Source organism: Chelonoidis abingdonii, chromosome 3 (assembly GCF_003597395.2).
Source record: "Chelonoidis abingdonii isolate Lonesome George chromosome 3, CheloAbing_2.0, whole genome shotgun sequence".
Classification (NCBI taxonomy): Eukaryota; Metazoa; Chordata; order Testudines; family Testudinidae; genus Chelonoidis; species Chelonoidis abingdonii.
In genome coordinates, this window is record NC_133771.1 from 140,024,402 (window position 1) to 140,049,527 (window position 25,126).

A 25,126-nucleotide genomic window follows, 5' to 3' on the forward strand; every position below is an offset into this window, starting at 1 on the left:
CAGCTGTGAAGTTGGTAGTTGGTAACATTGTTCTTAAAATCACAAGGCTTGCTGTCAAAAAGTTAACACGGGTTGTATCACGTAAAAACCTGAGTATTTTTACTAAAATTTTTTTACAGACATACTTTAACTTCTAAATTTCAGATTAGAACAACTAATTCTTTCAAACACTGGAATTTCTTCTATACACTTTCCTGATGTTGGATTTGGTAAGTAAAGTAAGCACTGTATTATATTCTAAATTTTAGATCTTCATTGATGTCTTTTAAATTTATTCTCCTTTTCCTAGGATGCAAGACTAAAATGTTTCCTTTATTACAACGTCTTGCAGTAGATGACAATAAAATATTGCAAGTAAGAAAGATTTTTGATGATTTTTACATTTCTTTAATTTTTTGTTTAACAAGAATTTGTAAAAATGCTTTTTCATTTTCCCTGATTTCTGTATTATGTAATGGCAAAAAACTTATGTCAAATTCTTTGATCAATATCTAGCTTTAGTTAGATTTCTAAAAGCTTTTCAAAACTCTGCTTTAACAGAGACGAGTTTGTTTGTTTGTTTGTTTATTTATTTAAAATAAATTGCTGAGAACTCTGTTTCTGGCCATTCCCATGCATTGAATGGAATCCAAACACCTCAGCATTCCTCTAGTGCTTGAGAAGTTGAAAGTGAAATTGACAGACCTATAGAGTTTAACTGTTTTGTACTTCAGTGAATTGCAAAAGGTAAACAAACAAATGGCGAAAAATTATATTGGATTTCAAAATGATTTTTCAGTGTTAATAGTCCATGGTGGTGATATTAGTAATCAAGCTAACTGGTTAAGGGAAAAACAGAATGTCCCTTCTGTACTCTGGAAGAAAACAAAAAATCATCACTGATGATCATTTGCAGATGACCTAAAATTGGGGAAATGGTAAATAAAGAAGAGGACAGGTCACTGAATCGAGCAGTCTGGATTGCTTGGTAAAGTGGGCACAAGCAAACAATATGCATTTTAATACAGCTAAATGTAAATGTGTACATTTAGAAACAAAGTACAAAGGCTGTACTTATGTGATGGGGGACTCTGTCCTGGAAAGTAGTGACTTTGAAAAAGAGTAGGGGTCATGGATAATCAGCTGAACATAAGCTCCCAATGTGACGTTGTGGCAAAAAGAGCTAATGGGATGCTTGGATGCAGAAACAGAGGACTTTTGAGTATGAGCAGAGAAGTTATTTTACCTGTGTTTGGCACTGGTGCAACTACTGCTGCTATACTGTGTCCAGTTCTGGTGCCTACAATTCAAGAAGGATGTTGATGAATTGGAGGGGATTCAGGAACACCCATGAGAATGATTAAAGGATTAAAAACTATGCCTGTGATAAGCTAATTAGATTCAGCTCTTTGAGTCTAACAAAGGGAAGGTTAAGGGATGACATGATTTAGTCTATAAGAATTGACATGGGGAACAAATAGTCTTCAGTCTAGCAGAGAAGCATATAACACGATCCAATAGCTAGAAGTTAAAGCTAGACAAATTCAGACTGAAAATGAGGTGTAAATTTTATACTGAGGGTAATTAGCCATTGGAACAATTTACCAAGGGTCATGGTGGATTCTCCATCACTGACCATTTTAAAATCAAAATTGGATATTTTTCTAAAAGATCTGCTCTGGGAATTATTTTGAGGAAGTTCTGTTATACAGATGGTCAGATGAGATGATTGCAATGGTCCCTTCTGTCCTTGGAATCTATGAATGGTCTAGCATAGTGTATGTCTTTCCCACAGTGTCTGTCTTGTCATATGGGAGGACTGTGAGACTGATGAATTCACCATTTCTGTAGAATAGCTCTGTGATACTGTCCATTTGTTTGAAGTATGAGTATGGTTCTCCCAGTTAGTAGTGCCACATGCTATTACTCAGTCATGGAACAATTTCAAGTTCGAGCTGAGACAAGAAATTAAAAGCAGGTAAAGACTGCGGTTCTAAAATCTTAGGGACTTGCACAGTTTAGTGTGTGAAGGATTGTGGCTTTAGTATTAATAACAGTAGTGTTTTGGTGATGTGATTTTGTTTTTTACTCTCCTCCATTCCAAGCAATGGTGTCATGTGGCTAGCAATGTTTACTCTTTTATTCTTCCTCTAGTGATGAAGTATTTCAGACTAAGGACAAAGGCCTTCGTCAGATGTTCTCTAGGCTCTTGATAAAGGTTGCTCTGGTTGCACCAGAAAGTTAAGCCCAGCTGGCTTCTAAATTGCTTGTCCTATGCAACACTATTTTCTCCTCCCAAGTTACCTAAATGCAGTCAAATAAGAAACTTATCACTCAGGGAGCAGAAGTCTCAAGAGTTACCATGACTGGGCAACAAAACGGCAGATGAAATTCAACGTTGATAAATGCAAAGTAATGCACATTGGAAAACATAATCCCAACTATACATATAAAATCATGGGGTCTAAATTAGCTGTTACCCCTCAAGAAAGATCTTGGAATCATTGTGGATAGTTCTCTGAAAACATCCACTGAGTGTGCAGTGGCAGTCAAAAAAGCAAACAGAATGTTGGGAATCATTAGGAAAGGGATAGATATAAGACAGAAAATATCATAATGCTTTTGTATAAATCCATGGTATGCCCACATCTTGAATACTGCATGCAAATCTGGTTGGCTCATCTCAGAAAAGATACATTAGAATTGGAAAAGGTACAGAAAAGGACAACAAAAATGATTAGGTGTATAGACCTGCTTCCGTATGAGGAGAGATTAACAAGATTGGGACTTTTCAGCTTGGAAAAGAGATGACTAAGAGGGGATATGATAGAAGACTATAAAATCATGACTGGTGTGGAGGAAGTAAATAAGGAAATATTATTTACTCCTTCGCACAACACAAGAACTAGGGGTCACCAAATGAAATTAATAGGTAGCAGGTTTAAAACAAAAGGAAGTATTTCTTCACACAGTGCACAGTCAACCTGTGGAACTTGTTGCCGGAGGATGTTGTGAAGGCCAAGACTATAACAGGGCTCAAAAAAGAATTAGATAAGTTCCTGGAGGATAGGTCCATCAATGACTGTTAGCCAGGATGGGTAGGGATGCAAAACCATGCTCTGAAGTGTCGGTAAACTCTTTGGGCCAGATGCTGGGAATGGGTGACGGGATGGGTCACTTGATGATTACCTGTTCTGTTCATTCCTTCTGGGAAACCTGGCCTTGGCCATTGGTGGAAGATAGGATACTGGGCTAGATGGACCATTGGTCTGACCCAGTATGGCCATTCTTAAGTTTTTATTCATGGTCTTCTCCATTGCCTTTCTAAAAGTGAAACATTACTTTTGTGCTACTAGCTTATCATGTTTTTTTATTTGACAAAAAAATTGCATCATTGCTTTTGTGAAAGGCACGTGTGTAAAAGACCTATTTATATTGTACATATACTCTCCTGGAAAAGGATATGAAGGGGTTAGGGCTGTCAAGCAATTAAAATAAATTAATCTCGCGATTAAACAATAATAGAACATCATTTATTTAAATATTTTGGGGTGTTTTCTACATTTTAAAATATATTGTTTTCAGTTACAACACAAGATACAAAGTGTATAGTGCTCACTTTATTTATTTTTATTACAAATATTTGCACTGTAAAAAACAAATGAGTATTTTTCAATTCACCTAATACAAGTAGCGTAGTATGATCTTTATCATGAAAGTTGAACTTACATATGTAGAATTATGTACAAAAAAAACTTGCATTCAAGCGCAAAACAGTATAAAGCTTTAGAGCCTAAAAGTCCACTCAGTCCTACTACTTGTTCAGCTAATCGCTCAGACAAACAAGTTTGTTTATATTTGCAGGAGATAATGTTGCCCGCTTCTCATTTACAAGGTTACCTGAAAGTGAGAACAGGTGTTCAAATGGCTCTGTTGTAGCTGGCATTGCAAGATATGTGCCAGATGCACTAAAAATTCATATATCCCTTCATTCTTCAACCACCATTTCAGAGAACATGTCCATGCTGATGATGGGTTTGGCTCGATAAGGATCCAAAGCACTGCAGACCCACACATGTTCATTTTCATCATGTGAGTCTGAAGCCGCCATCAGAAGGCTGGTTTTCTTTTTTGATGGTTCAGGTTCTGTAATTTTTGTATCAGAGTGTTGCTCTTTTAAGACTTTTATGAAAGCATGCTCCACACCCTGTCCCTCTCAGATTTTGGAAAGCACTTCAGATTCTTAAACCTTGGGTCGAGTGCAGTAGCTATCTTTAGAAATCTCACATTGGTACCTTCTTTCCGTTTCGTCAAATCTGAAGTAAAAGTGTTCTGAAAACTAATAACGTGCTGGGTCATCATACAAGACTGCTATAATATGGAATATATGGCAGAATGCGGGTAAAACAGAACAGGAGACATACAATTCTCCCCCAAGAAGTTCAGTCACAAATTTAATTAAGGCATTCTTTTTTTAACAAGTGTCATTGACATGGAAGCATGTCCTCTGGAATGGTGGCTGAAGCATGAAGGGGCATATGAATTTTTTAGCATATCTGGCATGTAAATACCTTGCAATGCTGGCTATAGAAGTGCCATGCAAACATCTGTTCTCACTTTCAGGTGACATTGTAAAGAAGCGGGCAGCATTATCTCCCGTATATGTAAACAAACTTGTTTGTCTTGGCAATTGGCTGAACACATAGTAGTACTGAGTGGACTTGTAGGCTCTAAAATTTTACATTGTTTTGTTTTTGAGTGCACTTATGTAACACATTCTACTTGTAAGATGTGCTTTCATGATAAAGAGATTGCACTATAGTACTTGTATGAGGTGAATTGAAAAATACTATTTATTTTATTTTTTACAGTGCAAATATTTGTAGTAAAAAGTGAGCACTGTACATTTTGCATTCTGTGTTGTAATTGTTGTAAATCCGTATATTTGAAAATGTAGAAAAATATCCAAAATATTTAAATTTCAATTGGTATTCTGTTAACTGTGCAGTTAAAACTGTGATTAATCAAGATTAATTTTTTAATTGCAATTAATCGCAATTATTTTTTGAGTTAATCGCATTAGATAACTATGATTAATTGACAGCCCTAGAAGGGACCCATGCTGAAAGGTGCTTTATGGCCTCCTCTCCTGTTGACTTAACCATGATTGATTTGATAGTGAGTTACTATTATTATTACAGTAGTGCCTATGGCCAGCCAGGAGTGTTCAGACTGTGCAGACAGATTAGTAGATGGTCCCTGGCCTGAAGAGCTTATCTGCTAATTAGACCAGACTGACACAGGGTGGGGGAAGTAGAGTGAACAGTGTGATGGTGTCAAATGGCAGGTTAGTTTCATAATTTTTTTTTTTTTGGGCGGGGGTGTTGCTTTACTTAGGATAGGCTTAGCTAAATGGAAAGAAAAGGGAAGTGGGCGAGGCGATGGGGTAGGGGAGTAGATAGTGAGAGGGGTGGATGTGAAGAGACTGAGAGAGGGGGAGTGTTTGAGCAAACAGCTAGTCAGCACAGAGAAAGTTTCAACTGTAGGAAATTCTCAGAATGCGGAGAGGTCCCTCCTTTGGCTATTTCTGCTTCAACTGGCTGGAGTCCTTGGCTGGCTCCTCTCTGCAGTTTTCCCCTGAGGTCAGACTGGGGAGGAGGAGGGCACCATCTGGGTCCTAGTGCTCCCATAATGTGGTAGGAGCTTCGTCTCTTTAATGGAAGTAGAGCATGTTCGACACTTCTCAGAGTTGGGCTTTGAGGTTGCTATCCCAGCTTACTCAAAGGTTAATTGGGAACTGGACCACATGATCTTTGATAGCAAAGCTTATGGATACCAAAAAGAAGCATATCCTGAGAGAGATGTTTCTTTGATTTAAATTATTTTAAGGATTACAGTGATCTTGTATTGTTTAAAATGATTCATTAAGCTAAACCAGTGACAAAATGATCATACCTGATTTGCAGTTCCTTGAGCATTAAGTTGGATAGGAATCAGGTGTCTGCTAGCGAGTACAGACACACTGCCACTGTTTGGGTCCCCTTTTAAATTAGTAGAAAAGCTTGTATTTTCTATATAGATATTAACTTAACTGTAATTAGAAATTGGCAAAATCATTGCTCACTAGATGTGTGTGCAGAGAATGAATTGGATTTCTTGTCTGATAAATTAAAATTAAATACAAATGCTCATGTTACAGAAGTGGCATCATAATACAATAGATGCTTGTTTGCAGCAACACCTTGTAAGAGCAACCGCCACGTACAAGCAACATTTCCCCAGGGAACACTTTTGCAATTGTGAATTGTCAACACTCTCCATAACAGCAACAGCTGCTTAGGGAGTAACATCGCAAAAGGGCACTGGTATATTGCTACTAATGAAAGTCTACTGTAATTATCTTTAGGTCAGAGCTACATAGCTCCTTCTAATTCCCCTCCCTGGTTTGAGCTTGGAAATGTCAAGTTCAAATAACCTCTATCACTTTTCATCCTACCCATGACATAATCTGTCTTCATCTCAAATTCTCTTATCCACTTACCTAGCTTCTTCAAACTCAGTAATCAAGAGGCCAAAACTGCTATCTGTAATTTCTGAACTCCACTTTTCTATCCCTTCTTCACTTACACATGATACATATGCACCCTGTACCTACTCATCCTTCCTCGACCTTTCTTTTTTCTCATCATTTCATCATCCATGACTGTTTGTTACAAACTTTCTCTTTTCAGCTGACCTTTCATATCTTGTTCTTGATCATCTGTCTCTCACCTGCTCTCTTAGGGTATGTCTACATGGCAGTTAGACACCTGCAGCTGGCCTGTGCCAGCTGACTCAGGCTCATGGGGCTGTTTAATTATGGTGTAGATGTTCGGGCTCAGCTGCAGCCGCAGCCCGAGCTCTGGGACCCTCCCACCTCACAGGCTCCTAGAACTCAGGCTCCAGCCCGAGCCCAAACATCTGAACTGCAGTTAAATAGCCCAAGCCCCATGAGCCTGAGTCAGCTGAAATGCACCAGCCCTGGTTTTTTAATTGCAGTGTAGACATACCCGTAGGCCCCTGCTGTACCTTCTCCGGCATGATTCCCTGCAATTCTAGTCTCTTCACCACCTAACCCCGCAGAGAACATTGCTACCTCTGGCATCATGTGATCCCCTAGTATAATATTAAATGAATGGGTTTCTGTAGACAGTCATGCTCTTAGTGCATTGGTAAGGAGGCACTTCAAAAAAAAATAAAATAAGAATAATTGAACTTTGCCAATGTCACATCTAGGCCAAGCTTTACACCTCAGTTCCAGGAATCTCTGCATACAATGAATAGAAAGCCTTTCTGGAATGTTGATGCTCTAATACGTATCGACAGTTTATACCCACTGAAAACTCCATGCAGGCGCTGTTTGCTTTTCCACCTGTTTATCTTTCAGTTCCTTCAAAAGTCTTTCTTTTTATAAGCTAAGTAAAGCAAGTTGTGTTGAAATTTAAACAACAACAAAAAAAGATTAGGGTCGGCTAACGAGAAGTGTCATGATGATGGTCATTGTGTGGTAGAGTCTGTCAGGATGGTGTGCTGTTTTGTTCAGACAGTTTTCTTTTTTAAAAAAAAAAATCCAGTTTTGCAGTTCTTTTCCCTTTTCATTGCAGTGGTCATTTATCAATGAGCTTGATAAGCTACAATGTTTGCAGTCATTGCACTGTCAGAATAATCCTTTGATGGGCACAGAGAAGAACCCAGAGACAGTCAGGCAGCTTATCATTGCCAAAATAGACCAATTAAAGTTTCTGAACAAATCTGAGGTATGTGGTGGTTTTTTCAACAAATCACACAAAGGGTTCTGGAAAAAGTATCACTGTAAAAGCATTTGGGAAGGTGGGAGGATGTCTGGCATTTCTTCCCTGTCTCAATGAATGTGTGTGTATAGCTGGAAACCTTCAGTTTGAAAATGGACAGAGTCAGGAAACCCTGGATTCTGTTCTTAGCTTTGCTATTAACTCATTGTAACCTTGGGCAAGGCATTTAGGGTAAATTTTTCAAAAATACCAAAGTCCTATTGATTTCACAAATGGATCTTTTGTCCCCCAACTTTTGAGTTAAATAGGTTTAACAAAACCATTGAAAGTAGTTTGCCATTTTTTCTTTCCCCCCTTTCAGGTCAGAAATTATAACATGTGTACACATGACTTCAGTGTTGTCCTTTTCAAAATACAGTATCGTATTAGCTGATGCTGGGAGATGTTGAAAATATAAAGAGAACTTTCAAAACCACATGACTTGTTCCATAGTTAAGAAATCATTGTGCTCTGAGTGTTCATACCTCATGATATTGTTTTCAGACTGTGCTCTGAGGACATTCATAAAATCATAGAATGTCAGGGTTGGAAGGGACCTCAGGAGGTCATCTAGTCCAACTCCCTGCTCAAAGCAGGACCAATCCCCTGATTTTTACCCCAGTTCCCCAAATGGCCCCCTCAAGGATTGAACTCGCAACCCTAAGTTTAGCAGGCCAATGCTCAAACCACTGAGCTATCCCTCCCCTTCGTTGACTAAACTGAGTCTGAATCGGTTGTGGGAGTTGAGATTTTTTCAGACTATTTACAGTTTTATAAGGTGCTGAACATACAAGTAACTAATATATAGGAATCTTGACTCTTGAAGGATCATGAACTTGTTTTTTTGGAAATGTAGTTTAGTGCCAAAGTAAGTGTTTTGTACGTGTCAATATAGATCTTTCCTGATGAAAGAAAGGGAGCAGAGCTTGATTATCGCAAAATGTTTGGCAATGACTGGATAATGGCTGGTGGGAATCAGAATCCAGACAAAAACAGACCAAATGAGGAATTTCTTACTGCTCATCCTAGGTACCAGTTACTCTGCCTTAGTAAGTACAGTGGAGGTGAAATGAAGATTTCCCTGCTTTGGTATTATGTGTGTTCTGATGTTTTAAGTGTACAGAGGTCGCAGAGATCTTTTAATTACACCACTACCTCGATATAATGCCACCTGATATAACACGAATTTGGATATAATGCAGTAAAGCAGTGCTCTGGAGGGTCAGGGCTGCGCACTCTGGTGGATCAAAGCAAGTTCAATATAACACGGTTTCACGTATAACGAGGTAAGATTTTTTAGCTCCCAAGGACAGCATTATATCGGGGTAGAGATGTATTTGTCCTTCTGTTCTGGGGGCCTCGTTTATTTTTTTTTTCAACTTACCGTATTTGAAGAGAAAGGAAGAAAACAAAAGCAAGGTCAAGCAATATAAGGACCTTTCTGCCCACATGCTTCTACTGGGTTGGAAAAGGCCAGCATCCAGAACTGCAGGACAGTAAACAGTTCTGTACTCATTCTCCCAATCTCCAACGTTACTGCTTCTAAACAGCCCTCTGACACTGGAACTCTGCTTCTTTCCCTTTAAGTTTACAGTTTTTTCAGGACAGGAATATTAAGTTGTCATACTCACTGCCCTGCTGCAGTCCTGCACTGTCTGGGCAGTCAGGCAAGCTGACTTTAAGGAGCTATTTACAGCCCACCTCCCCACCAGGACCTTCTGGTTGATTTCTAGGGGATGTCTCAGTAAGAACATGAGAGGGGCCATACTGGAGCAGACCAATAGTCCATCTAGCTCAGTAGCCTGTCTTCTGACAGTGGCCAATGCCAGGTGCTTCAGAGGCAATGAATGGAAAGGGTGATCAAGTGATCTGTCCTCTGTGGATCATTCCCAGCTTCTGGCAACAAAGTTAGGGACACCTGGAGCATGCGGTTGCATCCCTGTCCTTCTTAATGACTCTTAGTAACTGTTTCCAGAAATTTCAACCAAAGGAGCACTCCACCAGGCTGGAGGTATGATCCTATGCCCTGGCAGCTCCTCCAACAATTTATAGGTTAAGTGCAGTTGAATTTCTTGTAAGACAAGAAGATTCTGTAGAGTTAATGAAATAGCTTCTTTTGTATGTTGTCTTCTGATTTCTTGCATATCCAACCAAATTCTAATCCTCTATTTCTCATTACATAAGTAGCTCCTTGTTCCATTTTCCTTCAGTATTTAAAGTGGCAATGTCCGTATAATGTCCCTGATTATATCCCACTACAGTAAAGACAGACATAGGAGAGGCAACCTTCTCAGTCACTTTTTCAGCTCGCAAAAAGGCTTGTCGAGTCCAGTCCCTCAGACTGAACTTTGAATTGCATTGCGCTACTGATTGAACTGTCTTGCTGTCAAACTGTGACCCTTACTTTTGTGCTGTAGCTCCTTGGCCTTGCTTTACAACTACCTTCTTGCTTGGTTTTCTTTAATTTAGTCAATAACATTGTTCCGATATATGCGACTACAAATACAGAAAGCACAGGAGCATGCTGGCCACAGCTGCACACAGACTGTTCCCAAAGTGCTCTCACTGCAGCTAAGAAATGGACATGAGTTGGAAAAGTGTTCTGGGTTCTGACAGACAGATGAATACTTTAGGCAGCCTATATTGCTTTTTAAATGCCCAGTATCCAAGTTGCTGTTCCATGCTGAAAAATATTTTCTATAAGCCTCGTTTTTTTTAAAAAGGTGGATTATTAAAATGAGTGAAATTATTCTCAGCAGATCAACTCCTGTAAACATGATAATACTAATTGATGTTTTTAGCTCACAGCACTGCTGGAGCCCAGCTACTGAGCTCCTGGACTGCTTAGCTCCTATGGTAGCATAACAGTGAGAGGCGGCAAGAGTTTCATGGTCATTGCATGACCTGGATACCATGTTGTCCCACAGACAATTACTGGGAAGTTTTCTTATGCAATGACTTAAACTGGAGAGAGAATTTTTAGCTGAAATATCTGCACAACTTTCTTTTGTTCTTTCTGTTTCCCACTAATCTAGTTTTTCATTTGTGTGTGTTTTTTATTAACAGAATATGGTGCTCCTGAAGAAGGTGAACTGAAAAGACAACAGCCTTTCATTCTGAAAAATCAGCTGCTAAGTAAGAGGCCAGAAATTAATAAAATTATATATTTCGCATTTAAAATACTCTCCCTGGAGCAGTAAGGAAAAGGTGCTTTAAGTACCATTGAAGCCAATTTGTACACCAAAAGGAACAGTAAAGGGCACAAAAATTGCCATCCAGTTCATCTGGAAGTTGAAAACACTTCCCAGAAACAAACAAACAGTTAAGGCTCTATGGATGTATTTACAGATTTATTAGAATGGCACGTGTGTCAGGATCTCCCTTGTAAAAGTTCCCCCAACAGCCTTAACTCTGGTCCCACGTAGCTGCTTCCCAGAGTGTACAACTGTGACTTATCTGGATGTATGACTTTTTGAGACATTGGTGAATTTTTGACAGTATGATCCCTGCAGACTTTTGGGATGCAGCAGGGAGGGTGAATACGAAGTAGTATGGTATTACAGCCATGGTAGGGTAGACTAGGCTACTTTGATCCTTCATGTCCCCTTATGCATGCCAGAAACACTCTGATCTGTGACAGCTAGTAGTTATAGCCTGCCTTGGGCTACAGAGCTAAGACCCAGGAGTCAGATTAATATCTGAAGGTGAGTGTAATTATCTTTTGCCTTTCCAACCAGAGCATTACTTTTTTAATTTTTGGGGTGGGAAGGCAGGCTCCAGATTCCAGCCATAAGTTTGAGTCAGCCGGTCTAATGGGAAACAAAAGCCTTCGTTCTGCTGACTTGAACAGAAGTACCCATGATTTAGGACTTCTGTCTAGAGCAGTGGATCTGTGCCAGTAGAAACCAAATATGCAGGTTAGGACTTCCACATACTATGGTTGTTGAATGTGATAGATTGGAAGGTCATTTATATAGATTTTTTTTTTTTTAATGCTGCCTAATATTCAACAGCCTCCCTTTTTATTGGGGGCTTGGGAGAGTGGCAGCCTGGGTTTTAGCTTTCTGGGATGTGCATTTCCAAATAAGCGAAAAATCATGTCAAAGTCTGCCTGGAAAAAGTAGTATTCCTCTCCTCAAAAGGGACATGATGACTTCCATCTATCTTAACTGGCATATTCACTGTTTGTGTTTGCAGTTCACTTAGCATGCAGGGAATTCCAACTTAGTAAGTGCCCAAAGGATTTATGCAAATTGTATTCATACTTACTTAACGAAACAGAAATTAATGCCTGGTACCAGTCGATCTAAAGTTCGTATAATGGAATTGTGCTCAAACTTCAGTTACATTTCTCATTATGACTGACTTTGTCTAATTTTTTTAAAGCTTTGACAATTAAATGTCCAGACAAACCTGATCAGAAACCTATAGAGAAGAAACTACCAGGTAAGCACAGGAAAGTTAATTGTTTGAATGCCACTCCAGTTCCTTTGTGGTCTCTTCCCCCCTGCTGTTTTTTTTTTGTTTGTTTGTTTGTTTGTTTCTCCTCCCTTTCCTGAAGAAATCTGGAGGCAGCTGCTTCAGAATGCATCAGCATAGCTACTGCGAGGGAAAGACCAACTTGTTCTGTATACAGTTGCTAGCAGGATATGGAACCTTTCACCTCAAGGTTACTGGTTAAAAGTCACTAGTGACAGTCATTACCATATGATGGCTGTTCAGTAACATGTGGAAAACAAGCTATAGTCCTTCCAGTTCCTAGTGGGTGCTTCTACATCACAATACTTAAGTTGGCAGTGGTGGTATGAGCATGATTCAGTCTATATGCCAATTTGCTGTCATGCCATAAACACTGACAGGGTAAACCTGCATGATTATTTGTTTATCAAATGCAGAGGGGTGGGGAATCTCATACTACTTGTTAGTACTTGTGGAATTGCAACTAATCTTACAAACAGGTCTGAGGGCAACCAAATACACGTTTTTAAAAATGTAAGTACTAGAGTCAAACATAGGTGCTGAAGGAAGAGTTGTGGTGTAAGTAAATGTGACTGATGGAAAGATATTTATATATAGTCTCCCAGAAGTGGGGAAAAAAAATTGACTTGTGTAGTGATAGCATTGTAGCCCAAATTAGTTTCCATGCAGTTCTGGGGTTCTCTGAGCACTGTTGTAAATCACTATAGGCCACAAGCTCCAAATTATGGAGCTGAAATTTTGCTAAGTTTAGGGCTTAGTTGATCTCCAAGTCAGAATTGGGTTTCTCAGTATATGTGTTCCTTGCCTATTACAGTTGTTGTTGCAGAATCTCCTTTCATTATAAGTAGACGTTTTCCTCAGCATATATTCAGTTATGTCTAAACTAGAATGTGCTTCTTCCTCTGATGCTCCACTCAGGGCTTTTAACAGTTTGAAGCTGAGTTCTATTTCCCTTGATGTTTAGCTAGGTCAGAACTGTTAAATATTTATATACATACTAAATGTCTCTTTCAACAGATGTCTGAATTTGTTCTATGAATAAAGACTTACTCTGTTTTTATTCTAAAATAAAAACATTTATTATCACAAGTTGCATAAAATCAGATGCAGCTTTTACAAAAATGTTTGATAGAAAAATAGTTTAAGTACATTGTGTCATATTACAGAAGTAATTCACTATTGCTGTGCCTTCAGATAAAGCTTCAAAGAAATGAAAAAAAATTCAATATCTCTGTACCAGACACACACAATGGGAAACCTCTTGTACAAACTAAACTGAAAGTTCTATTATGAAAATATCGCCTTGCCACTTTATGGACCAATCCATAACACTACTAGCAGTTTGGAATAATTAAATCCTGAAACAACATACATCAAGTGTTCCACAATCACACTCATTTCTTTGTGCTTCGAAAGTTGAGACTGCTGCTGCTAAAGCATTAAGAAGCAGTTGCCAAAGAAATATCACACCAAAATCTGAGTGGTATGTATGAAAACTGTACTGTATGTCATGAAGGTCACTGAGCTTCATGATTTAGTTTTCCTTTCAGGTTGATGTTGGATGAAAATATTTTTAGGTAGTAGCATGTTATCAATCAGTCTAGTCTACCAAAGATAATGACGTTAGAATTGATTCAGAAATGAAACCATATTTGATTGACAGTATGATCTGGTAAAACTTAAGTACATAATCAGGTTGCCTGGTTAAGTTAACTACTTGATTTTTCTTGACAGATTCTATGACTATTCAGAAGGTCAAAGGTTTGCTGTATCGTCTACTTAAAATTCCTGGTTCAGAACTGAAATTGTCCTATGAAAGTTCTAAAGTAAGTTGCATTTAAAAGGTCAACACTGCATTCTAAAATATTTTAGAATGAAGCAGGTTTCACTTAAAGGCCATCAGTCTTTGCTATTTTTAGGCCTGATCCAACTCCTTTGGACTTGAAAGTTGGCTAGGGGAAAGAATTTACCTAAGAGTGTGCATTTTAAATCAAAGTCTGATTTTTTTTCCTCCTTCTTCTAGATGGAAGGCAAAGAAATTGAACTAGAAAATGACCTAAAGCCCTTGCAGTTTTACTCTATAGAAAATGGAGACTCTCTGTTAGTACGGTGGTAACTTCTCTTCTGAAGTTGCACCGTGCTGTTAAGCCCAAGCCTACCCCAGGAGATCATCTATAATTTCTACCACTCTTCCTGTACATATTTAACATGGATTTCATAAACGGAAGCATCATTTCAAATAGCCCTCTGTCCCTAACTCCTGCATGTATATTTTCAATAAAACTCACTAAATGACCAGGTACTTTAAAAGAACTCCTGCAATTATGCACCTCTAACAGATTAGACAGAATATTAGCATGAGGGTTTCTTCGAGTCTTGTGCTGCACTGGTGAGAATTTCTATAGAAGAAGCAGTTTTAAACAAACCCACACATTTATTTTACTCAGAAGGTGTAATCTAAAATCTCATATGACATTTTCATTTGTAATACCTGCAAGCATAAAGCCACAAGGACAACTGCTGTTGCACTAGAAAAGGGCCCTTAAGCTCTGTTCTTTGCTAAAGGATTCCTTAATGTAACTCCACACACCTCTCAATATAGAGTGGTAAGTAAGTTTAGATCAGTATTCTTATCTCTTTGTTGCTATATCCTATTTACACATCTTGAGGGAAAAAAGATCACAATTAAGATTAAGCTGCTGAATTGGAGGATTTATTTAACTTGTCAGCATATTGCACAGCTATGCAGTTTAATGGATATTCTCCATATTATTGGGTGTTGCTCAAAATTTTTACTTTAACTCTATTTTTCTAGATAGTTCTCAGAGATGCAAATTCCTTGGAATCTGGTTATATCTGTTGTAGTTCAAGATTTGGTATAAGCAAAGTTGGATATCTTGCATCGTAATCTCATCCAAATCACTAAAACGTATACACAAACTCTATAAATCTTAAAAGCTAACTATCCCAACCCCACATGAGCAAGTACCATTTACATTTTCCCAGTCTTAGGTTATTTATGCTGGTATGGAACCTTGCACCTGCTGACTCTCATGCATAGCAGTGGTTCTGCACTATTATCCTATGCACATATGAATTACAACTAGTCTGTTTGAAATAATTACCAGTAGTCCTTTGACAAAACCAAAAGTTTAAGATAGTTTGTTAATTTCCTTTTTTATAAAGTCAAACACCTCCTCTGTAGAAAAATGCTACTCTGGACAGTATCAGTCCATTTTTATCAAAATGAATGGGTAAATATTTGTTAATTACAGAGGTGAAATTTCCACTAACCACCACCTTAGTAGTCCTGATTGTGTATCTCCAAGTCTTCATCATCTTTCCTCACATCTACAAGGATCTCCACATAATTCCTTCACTTTCCAGAGCTCTGTTAGTTCCTGTGTGGAATACTGAGGGGAAGACAGCATTCCAGTTTCACATGTCTTCTCACATAACCAGAGGCTGTCCTGTTTTAAAGACAATGATTTCAGTGGGACTTTTTTTGGAAAGGGACAGTATTTTACATGCACTAAATCACAGACATGCTCTCAGAAATCAGTATTTCATGGTGTGGGACCCTGTTAATGTGTCAGAGGCAGGGTGTATATAAATAAAACTGCAAGACTCTTATTGTGTCTGACAATTTGATTATCTGAGAACAGACAGCTTATAGATGCATCAGAGCATAAGCCAGCCCCGTCTGATGGGTGCACTTCCATTTTCCTCTTAAGTCTATACTACTGGTCTGAGTTGGTCAGGCAATTCCTATATTATTACATGTTACCACTGAAGCCTGATTGTTTAACCAGACATTGAGTAGAAACTCTTGACAAACTGTTGGCAATAGGAGTGCTGTTGGAAACTGAAAAGACAAGTGCCCCAAACAATGTATTCATATAACTCCTCAGGTTAGTATGTTATATGCAAGATAGCTAAATCTCAAATTAACTTTTCAGTCTTTATTTGTTATTTAATGAAAAGAAAGTCACCCAGTAATAATTTAAGATTGTATTCTATATACACCAAGAAAGAATTATTTAATTAGATGGGACAAGGTGTGATGGAAATCTTTGTATATTGTATTTTCCAAAGGCTGCCCAACTTGGATTAAGAGCCATGCTATTATACCATGAAAAACAATTTCTGCAGACTTGCTCACCTGATACCGCTTAGGCCCTATAGCTGCCATCCAAATGCCCATACTCACATCTTCACCCTGTAGATGCATTTTAAAAGCAAACATTAGCCTTGGGAAATAATTACTTGGACATGCACCAAAGTCTCTTGTCCACTGACTGGACAAGTAAAATGTTAGTATTATTTTTTAAATGTAGTTTCTTCTGAGCATCTTTTAAAAATAATCACCCACTCCTCCCAACATTGCTCAGGAAGCTGTGTATTAAAATAGTGGATTTTACAAGTTAGGAAACTAAGGCAAATATGGTTACAGTGACTTCCAAGGCAACATGGAGCTCCTAATCCCAAATCTCACATCTCTCTCAACATAAAAATCTACAAATTAGCCAGCGCTGACAAGTCTAATTCCAGAATCAAAGGTGTGGTGTGTGAGAAGGGTAGGGGGAGACTTTAAGACCCCTGCTAAAAAACCCCACAAAGTCTTAAGTACCTGGTATGTCTTGAGTCTTTCAGAGTTGCTTGCCAACCACTGAACAATGTCTTTGGAGATAACATAACCAGACCCACAAGCAAAGGCAGGATACGCTGGACTGGGATACTCCAGTTCTTGCCACTTCCCTGTCCGATCAACTGCCCAATTTAGTCTGAAACTTAAGATCAAAATAATCATGCAAACTGCTTTTGAAGATATTTATAAAAAGCTCCAATAATCCATGCAGTTTAGTCAATAAAACTGAAGCAAACTAAGTAAGAAAAAGTATAGAAAACTTTTCATTGAGTTAAGCTTTATGGTGAAATAGCACAATCTGAATCATACCATGTTAAGAGTATCATTGAAACATTTAATTTCAAAGAGGCAGTTATACCCTGTTTATTTCCTCTAAGAAGATCTGTAAACACACTAACAGAAAAAAACAATGCTAGCATACTTAGCTCTAGTGTGCATCTGTACTTCTACCAGCTTCGGTTAATGAAGCACAAATTCACCGACAAGAGATGTGTTAAACCAACACCACAGTGCCCTTCCTGTCAAAATCCCTACCCCGTACTCTCTTTTGTTTTACTTATGACAAATACAACAGGTGCATGCAGTTACAGTGATGATAAACATATTGGTCCACTGATACCAAACAAGTGTCCTCCTAAAAATAGAAATCAAGGGGGAAGAGTCAGGCAGCAAAAGGGATATTTGTTATCCTTCAAACATGGCTAATTTTGCAGAAATCAAAATAATAATTTGGGATCCTGGTAATAACAGAAGTCACCTTTCTTCATGTGAGCCCCAACAATATTCAACTCAAGCTGTCAGGGCACTAGACCTGGGTTTCTAATTTGAAATGCATCACTGATCTGCTGTTTGACCTTTGACAAGTCATGGAACTACTCTGTGCCTCAGTTTCCCCATCTGCAAAATGGTGCTAACCAGGCAGACATTCACGGCAGGCCACACTCATTTAGTGCTTTTAGCAAAACATGCAACAGATTTTATCCACCAAGATTTCCTCTCTCCAGGCAGGCCCAACTCTCCCCAGCAGGCTGCTGGTAAAATCCTAACAAACATACAAACTGAAGTCTTAAGTTTAAAAACAGTAGAATAACCCCTTCCCCACGTTCACTTCCTTGTTCCTGATTCTGTCTTCAGCCCTTCCCTCAAAGATCAGTTGAAGGGGAAGGGGAAAAAAAAAAAGGAGAGCTTTCCTGGTCTCTAAGGGTATGTCTACACAGTAGTTCAACACCCACAGCTGGCCTGTGTCAGCTGACTCAGGCTTGGGCTGCAAAAATGCTATGAAGATGTTCAAGCTCAAGGACTCTCCTCCACTTGTGGGGTCCCAGAGCTCAAGCTCTAATCCTAACCCAGACGTAAACATCTACACTGCAATCTTACAGCCCGCTGCAGGTATTGAACTGCTGCATAGACATACCCTAAGGGCTAAGCAGGGCTCAAGCTAAAAAATAGCAGAGTGGCTGGTGTAGCTCCAGTGGAGCCAGGCTACTCCCCCAAGCTGCAGCACCCACACAGCTCTATTTGGAATGCTAGCTTGAGCAGAGCTAGTATGAGCCCATCTGTCCAGGCTGGGAGGCTTGCTCCAAGCTGCTGTGCGACACTGTCAGAGGCTCCAAGCTCCCTCCTACTGCAAGGGAGACTGTTCCTGTCCCCCCCCTCCCAGCATACTAGGACCAGCTGAGAGGGAAACGTGGATTGAATCACACTTCTAGGCTCTGGTCCCAAGTTGCCTGCGTTCTTTTTTCAAACCACAAACTTCCACCCTGGGAGCACTTCCTCTCACAGGTCTGTCCTTTAAAATACAACCCCTCGAAGGGCTTAATATGGCCCTAGTGTCTTTTCTTCCTTGCTCAGTCTTAAAAGACAATTCCTTATACATAGGAATAATAGTATTTACCCACCTTCAACCAATGTTTTGAGAAGCACAGTTGAAAAGTGGTATATAAGAACTAAATATTTTTATGAACAGGTCTTAGATGTAATCACAGCCAGCTGCCATAATTGTGTCAATGTGCCAGGCTGTTACATGGCTCAGGTCACTCAAAAGCCAAGTGAGCTTTTACGTCCCAGAGAGCCATTAGACACTGGCATGTCATTTGCAGGGAGGTAGATGCCTAGTACTGAACAGCAGAAGATGAAGACTGACATGGATTGGCAGAGGTGAGGTGAGCATGAAACTATCACACTATATGCCCACACAATGGCTGGCTCTAGTCCAGGGGTAGGCAACCTATGGCACATGTGCCAAAGGCGGCACGCGAGCTGATTTTCAGCGGCACTCACACTGCCTAGGTCCTGGCCACCAGTCCACAGGGCTCTGCATTTTAAATTTAATTTAAATTTAAATGAAGCTTCTTAAAACATTTTTAAAACCTTATTTACTTTACATACAACAATAGTTTAGTTATATATTATAGACTTATAGAAAGAGACCTTCTAAAAACATTAAAATGTATTACTGGCACGCGAAACCTTAAACTAGAGTGAATAAATGAAGACTTGGCACATCACTTCTGAAAGGTTGCCGACCCCTGCTCTAGTCACTGTTTGGTTAATAAGCACTGACATTCACCCAAAAGTACTGAGCTGCAAGTGGCTGAGACCTTTTCTGCTTAGGCTAGCTACCAACAAGCAGTGATTCTTCATAAATTTTGCTAAGCAAAGCCGTAAGTATATTTAGATGGCATCAAGCCATGGCAGGATAGAAGGCAAACATCATGCATTCAGGACTGCAATTTAATGATTTATGGTTGTTTGCTGTATCTCCATCAGAGACAATGGATTCTATCATGAGAAAATCTGAATGCCGTGCACCAAATGTAGGGTATAGGCCTCTATAGGGAATTAATAAAATTAATTTTATTGCTAAAATTTTTGGTTATTACAATCTTGCCTTTGTCTTTACTGAATGTTAGCATATTCCGTTATTTTCCTACACAATGCTTGAAGAACACAATAACTTGGATACTTGGTTGCTTATATAATGAAATGAAAAGAAAATGTCTGAGCTACTCAAGAAAATTCATAGGACATTTTGGCTCTGTCAAGTAGTGCCAAGCACTGGAAGTATCAAGGGTATGGCCACACTGCAATCGCAGGTGTGATTGCAGCAAGCTGGCAGAGCTTTCACCTAACTAGCATGGCTACAAATAGCAGTAAAGACATCAGCATCACTGGTGAGAAAGAGTTTACAAAAATGCTGCCAAGAGATTAGTCTGAAATTACGTTTAACATTTCTGCATCCCATTAAAGTCACATTATTGTAATTTAAGGTGTTAACAGCACCTCCTGTTAAACACCAGATGGCATGAACTGTGTACTTCTGGAGAGAAGATACTACGTAACCTGTGTAAACAGAGACAAGTAGTGGAGTTTAATCTGAATTTAAGATTCTTAATATTTTGCCAGTGTCAAGGCTGCTTCCTGAATAGCATCTTTCAATTTTAAATATTCCTTCAGTTTCAGAGGACTCTGTTAAGATCACTCAATTCACATTTTTCATTTTATTGAGCAGTGTGCCTGACTACAATTTGGTCTTGGCAGTTTTTAGGTATCATCATAGGAAAATCATAGCTAAAAGGAGCAAGAGTTAAGGGGATGTGGTGGCTCCATCTCATCAAATCTTCAGATTCAAGACTGCATGCCTTCTTGGAAGATGTTTTAGTCATACAGAAATTACTGGCCTCAGTATAGGGGCAACTGGGAGAAGCTGAAAGCTCTCAACAGTCAGTTTGAGCTGGGATTAGACAGTAGCGAGAATCTTAATGGGTTCATACAATGTGATAGTTTGCAAAAAAGTCTGGGTGAGGTTTTGAGCCTGTCAGTTACCAGGATGTGAAGGTAAGGATGGGACCTACCCTATGCAGCTGATACAGACGCTTTCAGTTGGAAGGTTAGCTAGACTTTCCTGGGTTAGGCCTGCTAATTATCATCATTAAAAATCTCTGAAGCCCTGTTTTTCTTTAATCTTAATTCATAACAGCCAAATTCTGAACTTTCATCCATTTTTACACCCTTGACTTCAAGGAGTTACTCTTCTTTTACAACTTGAAGAGATCAGAATCAGTTGCACAGGGCAGCCCACCCTTAAAACTCATTTGACCAATCTGCCACTGATATCTGCGGACACCGCCACTGAAACCAAGGAAGAAATGCCACGGATGAATCTGGTCCTGTGTGTCTGCAGTTCTTAATGGGGTGACAGAGTTTCCATTATAAGCAAGGCCACTGCAAGATGAATGTAAATTCTGAGTCTAGACCCCTCATTTCCCTGGCACACTGGAGTTGCAGCTTGGAACATTCTGGTGTTTTTAAACCATTTTCATTAAAATATGAGAACGTGATAATCTAATCTGACTTCCTGAACAACACAGACCATAGAACGTTACTCAGTAATTCATGCATCATGTCTGTAACTCCTTGTTGAGCTACAGTATATCAGAGAGAGCCATCCAATCTTGATTAAATAATTTAAAGTGATGCGGAATTCACCATATCTGTTGGTAAACAATTCCCAGGACTAAATAACTTCACTGTTAAAATCTGTATTTCTTTTTTACAATCGTAAATTAAGTTTTTAGTGTGCCACAGATTATTTTATATTGACAATCCATAGCTGCCTTGTAAAGCTGTCAGTGGGGCAAAGCTGGCATTTTAGCTTGTGGATAGAGGACAGCTGGGATTTCTTGGCAACTAGAATGATGTGGTAGGTGGTATGGGATAAGCACATTAGCTGGATGTTTCTGGTAACACGATCAGTAGTAAAATAGGTAATATTGAATTTTTCCCCTGTATAAGCTACAGAATACATGGGGCACCAGACTATAAAGCCAGTTTTGTCCCCTCGTACACAACCAATTTCCAAAAAAATCAGCCAGAAAAAGTCATATTGGCCTGAAAAAATGGTAAAATTCAAAACAACGGCATGTTGGTACATGCTTGCAGTTTTTAAACTTCACTTTATTTCTGCACAGAAATATTTATTACCTACCACTTCCTTATGTTACAGAGAAATGTTATGGGCCACCCAACGCATGTTATAGCCCAGTATAAGAGGGGAAAAAGAATTCTAGCTATGGTAAGGGCACATTCTAGAACAATCATCATCATCTGGCTCTGCAACTCAGGATCCAGACCTGCCCTGACTGAAGTTATGGAGCTTTACTAGTGACTTGAAGTGGGCACAAGTGGGGCTCCATAAGGAGACTGCTGAACTCAATTGTACAGCAGTAAAACAATCCATAGATATGGAGAAATTAAAAGATCCATGAAAAACCCAGTAAGCAGAAGAGTTTGAGACTCACTTGCCCCACCAGATATTTGGCCTGTCGAGTTTTTCATGCATTATCCTGTTGAACACAGCTTCCAAATCTATGTAACAGTCATCATCTGTCTTCAGCAACAAATCAAAGTTAGCTGATTCTACTGTCCTGTTGCCAAAAGAAAAATGGTGATGATTTACTGGGAAAAAAATTTAAACTGAATTACAACTCTGCAATATAACCTGTATGCAACATAAACAGTGAAAGGGCCCCTTGGAGAGGTAAGCCATTTGTCCTCTTCCTTTTAAACGTTTTTTCTATATGAAAGGAACCTGAGGTAGGATTTTTGCTATCTCTTACAGCTGATGGGTTTAACTTACAATGAATCTGTCTAGAACACTACTGACCTCAAAAGGATATGAACTCCTGCTGAGGACTACAACACAGCTATTAATGCCATGGGTTGTATAAAGGGCTGATGGTCCAGCTAGCCTTGTGTATGAGAACAGTTGGTTCAAGGGCAGTGTGACTAGGAAAGTTTACAAGGAATGATTAGTAATAATTTGGTGCTTACCCTCTGTAAAGCTCTCTCCAAGTATTAAATGGGCAATCCTTAACATCCCTGTGAGGTACATACATTATTTTACAGATAGAGAAACTGACTGTAGGGAAAAACTCAAAAGAATTAGAGTGAGATTATTCCTTGGTTTCTCCAGAAAGATAGGCTATGTTTTGAAGGACATGCCTATATTTCACTTCCCTAAGGAGCAAACTGTTTTCCTTAAATCCTTTATTACTGAACAAGAAATGATTTTCTGCTAATGGGCAACCAGTCACCACAGAGAGTTAGATGACTTGAACTTTATTTCTCCTTTTAGCAATCAGAAGTGTTCTTCTGTTTCTCATTTGTGTATTCTGCACTATTTGGCACATTCCTTTGGTGGCTTTAAAAAAGCCAAAAACACCACAGGTAGCATTTAAAGTTATAATTTAACAAGGAAAGAATCAGCCCAAGTTAAATTAGTAATTCTAGTGGCTTCAGTAGTTACTCCTTATTTACAAGAGTGTGAACAGAGAACCAAGCCCATTGTCTTTTCTGATGTATAAGCATATATTTTGGAATATATATACATAGTTGTAGAAGATTTGCTGCACATATCTAAACAGATCTTAGACTGTTTATATGCAAGAGGTGCTATAAAATATGCTTGAGCTTTTCAGTTAAATGTTCTCCAGTTAATTATCAATGCTGTTTTTAAAGTTTCGATCACTCAATTCTGATTGTATTACTCACTGAGGTCTTGATCCTGCAATGGCATTACTCACTCATGTGTGCGCAAGCTTAAGCACATTCCTTTGGGGATCAAATGTGAGTTTTGGGGAGGGGATTGGTGTTTACAAATAATAGTAATAAATACCTATATATATTTTAAAAACTGACCTCAGAACTGGAACAAAATTCTCTGGTATTTGTTTTTGATAATTACTCATATTCTTATCTTCCAATACATTTATGTTGTGCAAATGTACTGAAACCAAACAGAATTTAAAATAAAAAAAACAACTAATTTTTAGAATAAAAGGCTGTGTTTTTTCAGCTTTTATGGGTAGCGTCTCCAAGAAATTGAAACCTTTAAAATACATATAAACTCCTTGGAGTAAAACGTATTATCAATTGCTTTTTCAATTCATGTTCTGGATTGATGCTTCAGTCATTAATGTTTAGACCCTATTTTCACACAAGACAGAGGGCTCTGGCAGTAGCAGGCAGCTCTTGTGCGACTGTTGTGATGACAAAGGGTGCTCAAAGCTATTTGGAAGGCCTTTCTGGTCTTAGTGCTGAGCCTCTCCATGTTGGGTGCTGGAGCCCAGGTCCCATGAGGCACTGAGCACTTCAAGCTGAAATCTACCTTGCAATGGAAATTGAGGGTGCTTAGGACCTGACAGGATTGAACCTTTTGGTCCTGATCCAAAGCCCACTGAGGTCAGTGCCAGTCTATCTGTTTGTAATCAGGCTGACAGCCAGCATTTAAAATATAAGCTGCTGGTCTTCAGGTTGTGATTTCATGCTGCTAGCAAACATCCCAGGTAGGGTTGTGGGCATGATTTAACTCTAACTTGCATATTTGGATTTGTGGAGCAGTTATTTGGGGTGGGGAAGGGAAGGAGTTCAATCAGTAAAGATCAATCCTAAAAACTAAGCCCTCACTTTTAATCACCAGGTGGCGTAATACAATTTTGTCCCTTATCATGTGAAAACTAAACAAAACAAAAACAATGAAAAGAGTAAATAATTTTGTGATGTTAATATTGTGTAAATTTTCAGAATACAGCATCTCAAGGACATCTCTAGGGGTCATAGTGGACCACAAAGTAAATATGAGTCAACAGTGTGATACTGTTGCAAAAAAAGCAAATGTGATTCTGGGATACATTAACAGGTGTGTTGTAAACAAGACACGAGAAGTCATTCTTCCGCTCTACGCTGCGCTGGTTAGACCTCAACTGGAGTAGTGTGTCCAGTTCTGGGCACCGCATTTCAAGAAAGATGTGGAGAAACTGGAGAGGGTCCAGAGAAGAGCAACAAGAATGATTAAAGGTCTTGAGAACGTGACCTATGAAGGAAGGCTGAAAGAATTGGGTTTATTTAGTTTGGAAAGGAGATGAGAGGGACACGAATAGCAGTTTTCAGGTATCTAAAAGGGTGTCATCAGGGAGAGGAAGAAAACTTGTTCACCTTAGCCTCTAATGATGGGCTTAAACTGCAGCATGGGAGATTTAGGTTGACATTAGGAACAAGTTCCTAACTGTCAGGGTAAACACTGGAATAAATTGCCTAGGGAGGTTGTGGAATCTCCATCTCTGGAGATATTTAAGAGTAGGTTAGATAAATGTCTATCAGGGATGGTCTAGACTATTTGGTCCTGCCATGA

General features: G+C 39.0%; 2 protein-coding genes across 9 annotated transcripts in view; one reads left to right on the forward strand and one right to left on the reverse strand.

Annotated features, from left to right (window-relative positions):
- The window catches only part of TBCE (tubulin folding cofactor E), a 65,069-nt gene extending 41,312 nt beyond the window's left edge, over window positions 1–23,757 (forward strand). For 2 of the 6 annotated variants that reach the window (XM_032783133.2, XM_032783139.2), the window contains exons 10-17: window positions 145–209; window positions 290–354; window positions 7,623–7,775; window positions 8,704–8,857; window positions 10,875–10,943; window positions 12,195–12,254; window positions 14,022–14,113; window positions 14,311–14,403. In XM_032783133.2, coding sequence (XP_032639024.1) covers window positions 145–209; window positions 290–354; window positions 7,623–7,775; window positions 8,704–8,857; window positions 10,875–10,943; window positions 12,195–12,254; window positions 14,022–14,113; window positions 14,311–14,403 — 751 coding nt within the window. Of the gene's footprint in view, window positions 1–144; window positions 210–289; window positions 355–7,622; window positions 7,776–8,703; window positions 8,858–9,541; window positions 10,540–10,874; window positions 10,944–12,194; window positions 12,255–14,021; window positions 14,114–14,310 lie in introns of those variants that run through there. The other 4 variants (XM_032783134.2, XM_032783136.2, XM_032783137.2 and 1 more) reach the window with 4 other exon arrangements.
- The window catches only part of B3GALNT2 (beta-1,3-N-acetylgalactosaminyltransferase 2), a 63,608-nt gene continuing 51,823 nt past the window's right edge, over window positions 13,342–25,126 (reverse strand). The window contains exons 9-12 of one of the 3 annotated variants that reach the window (XM_075064172.1): window positions 22,236–22,361; window positions 16,918–17,077; window positions 16,450–16,506; window positions 13,342–15,757 (exon numbers count right to left, since the gene is read on the reverse strand). In XM_075064172.1, the coding sequence (XP_074920273.1) occupies window positions 15,623–15,757; window positions 16,450–16,506; window positions 16,918–17,077; window positions 22,236–22,361 (478 nt within the window). In that variant the 3' untranslated portion in view covers window positions 13,342–15,622. The remainder of the gene's footprint in view (window positions 15,758–16,449; window positions 16,507–16,917; window positions 17,078–22,235; window positions 22,362–25,126) is intronic. The other 2 variants (XM_075064173.1, XM_075064175.1) reach the window with 2 other exon arrangements.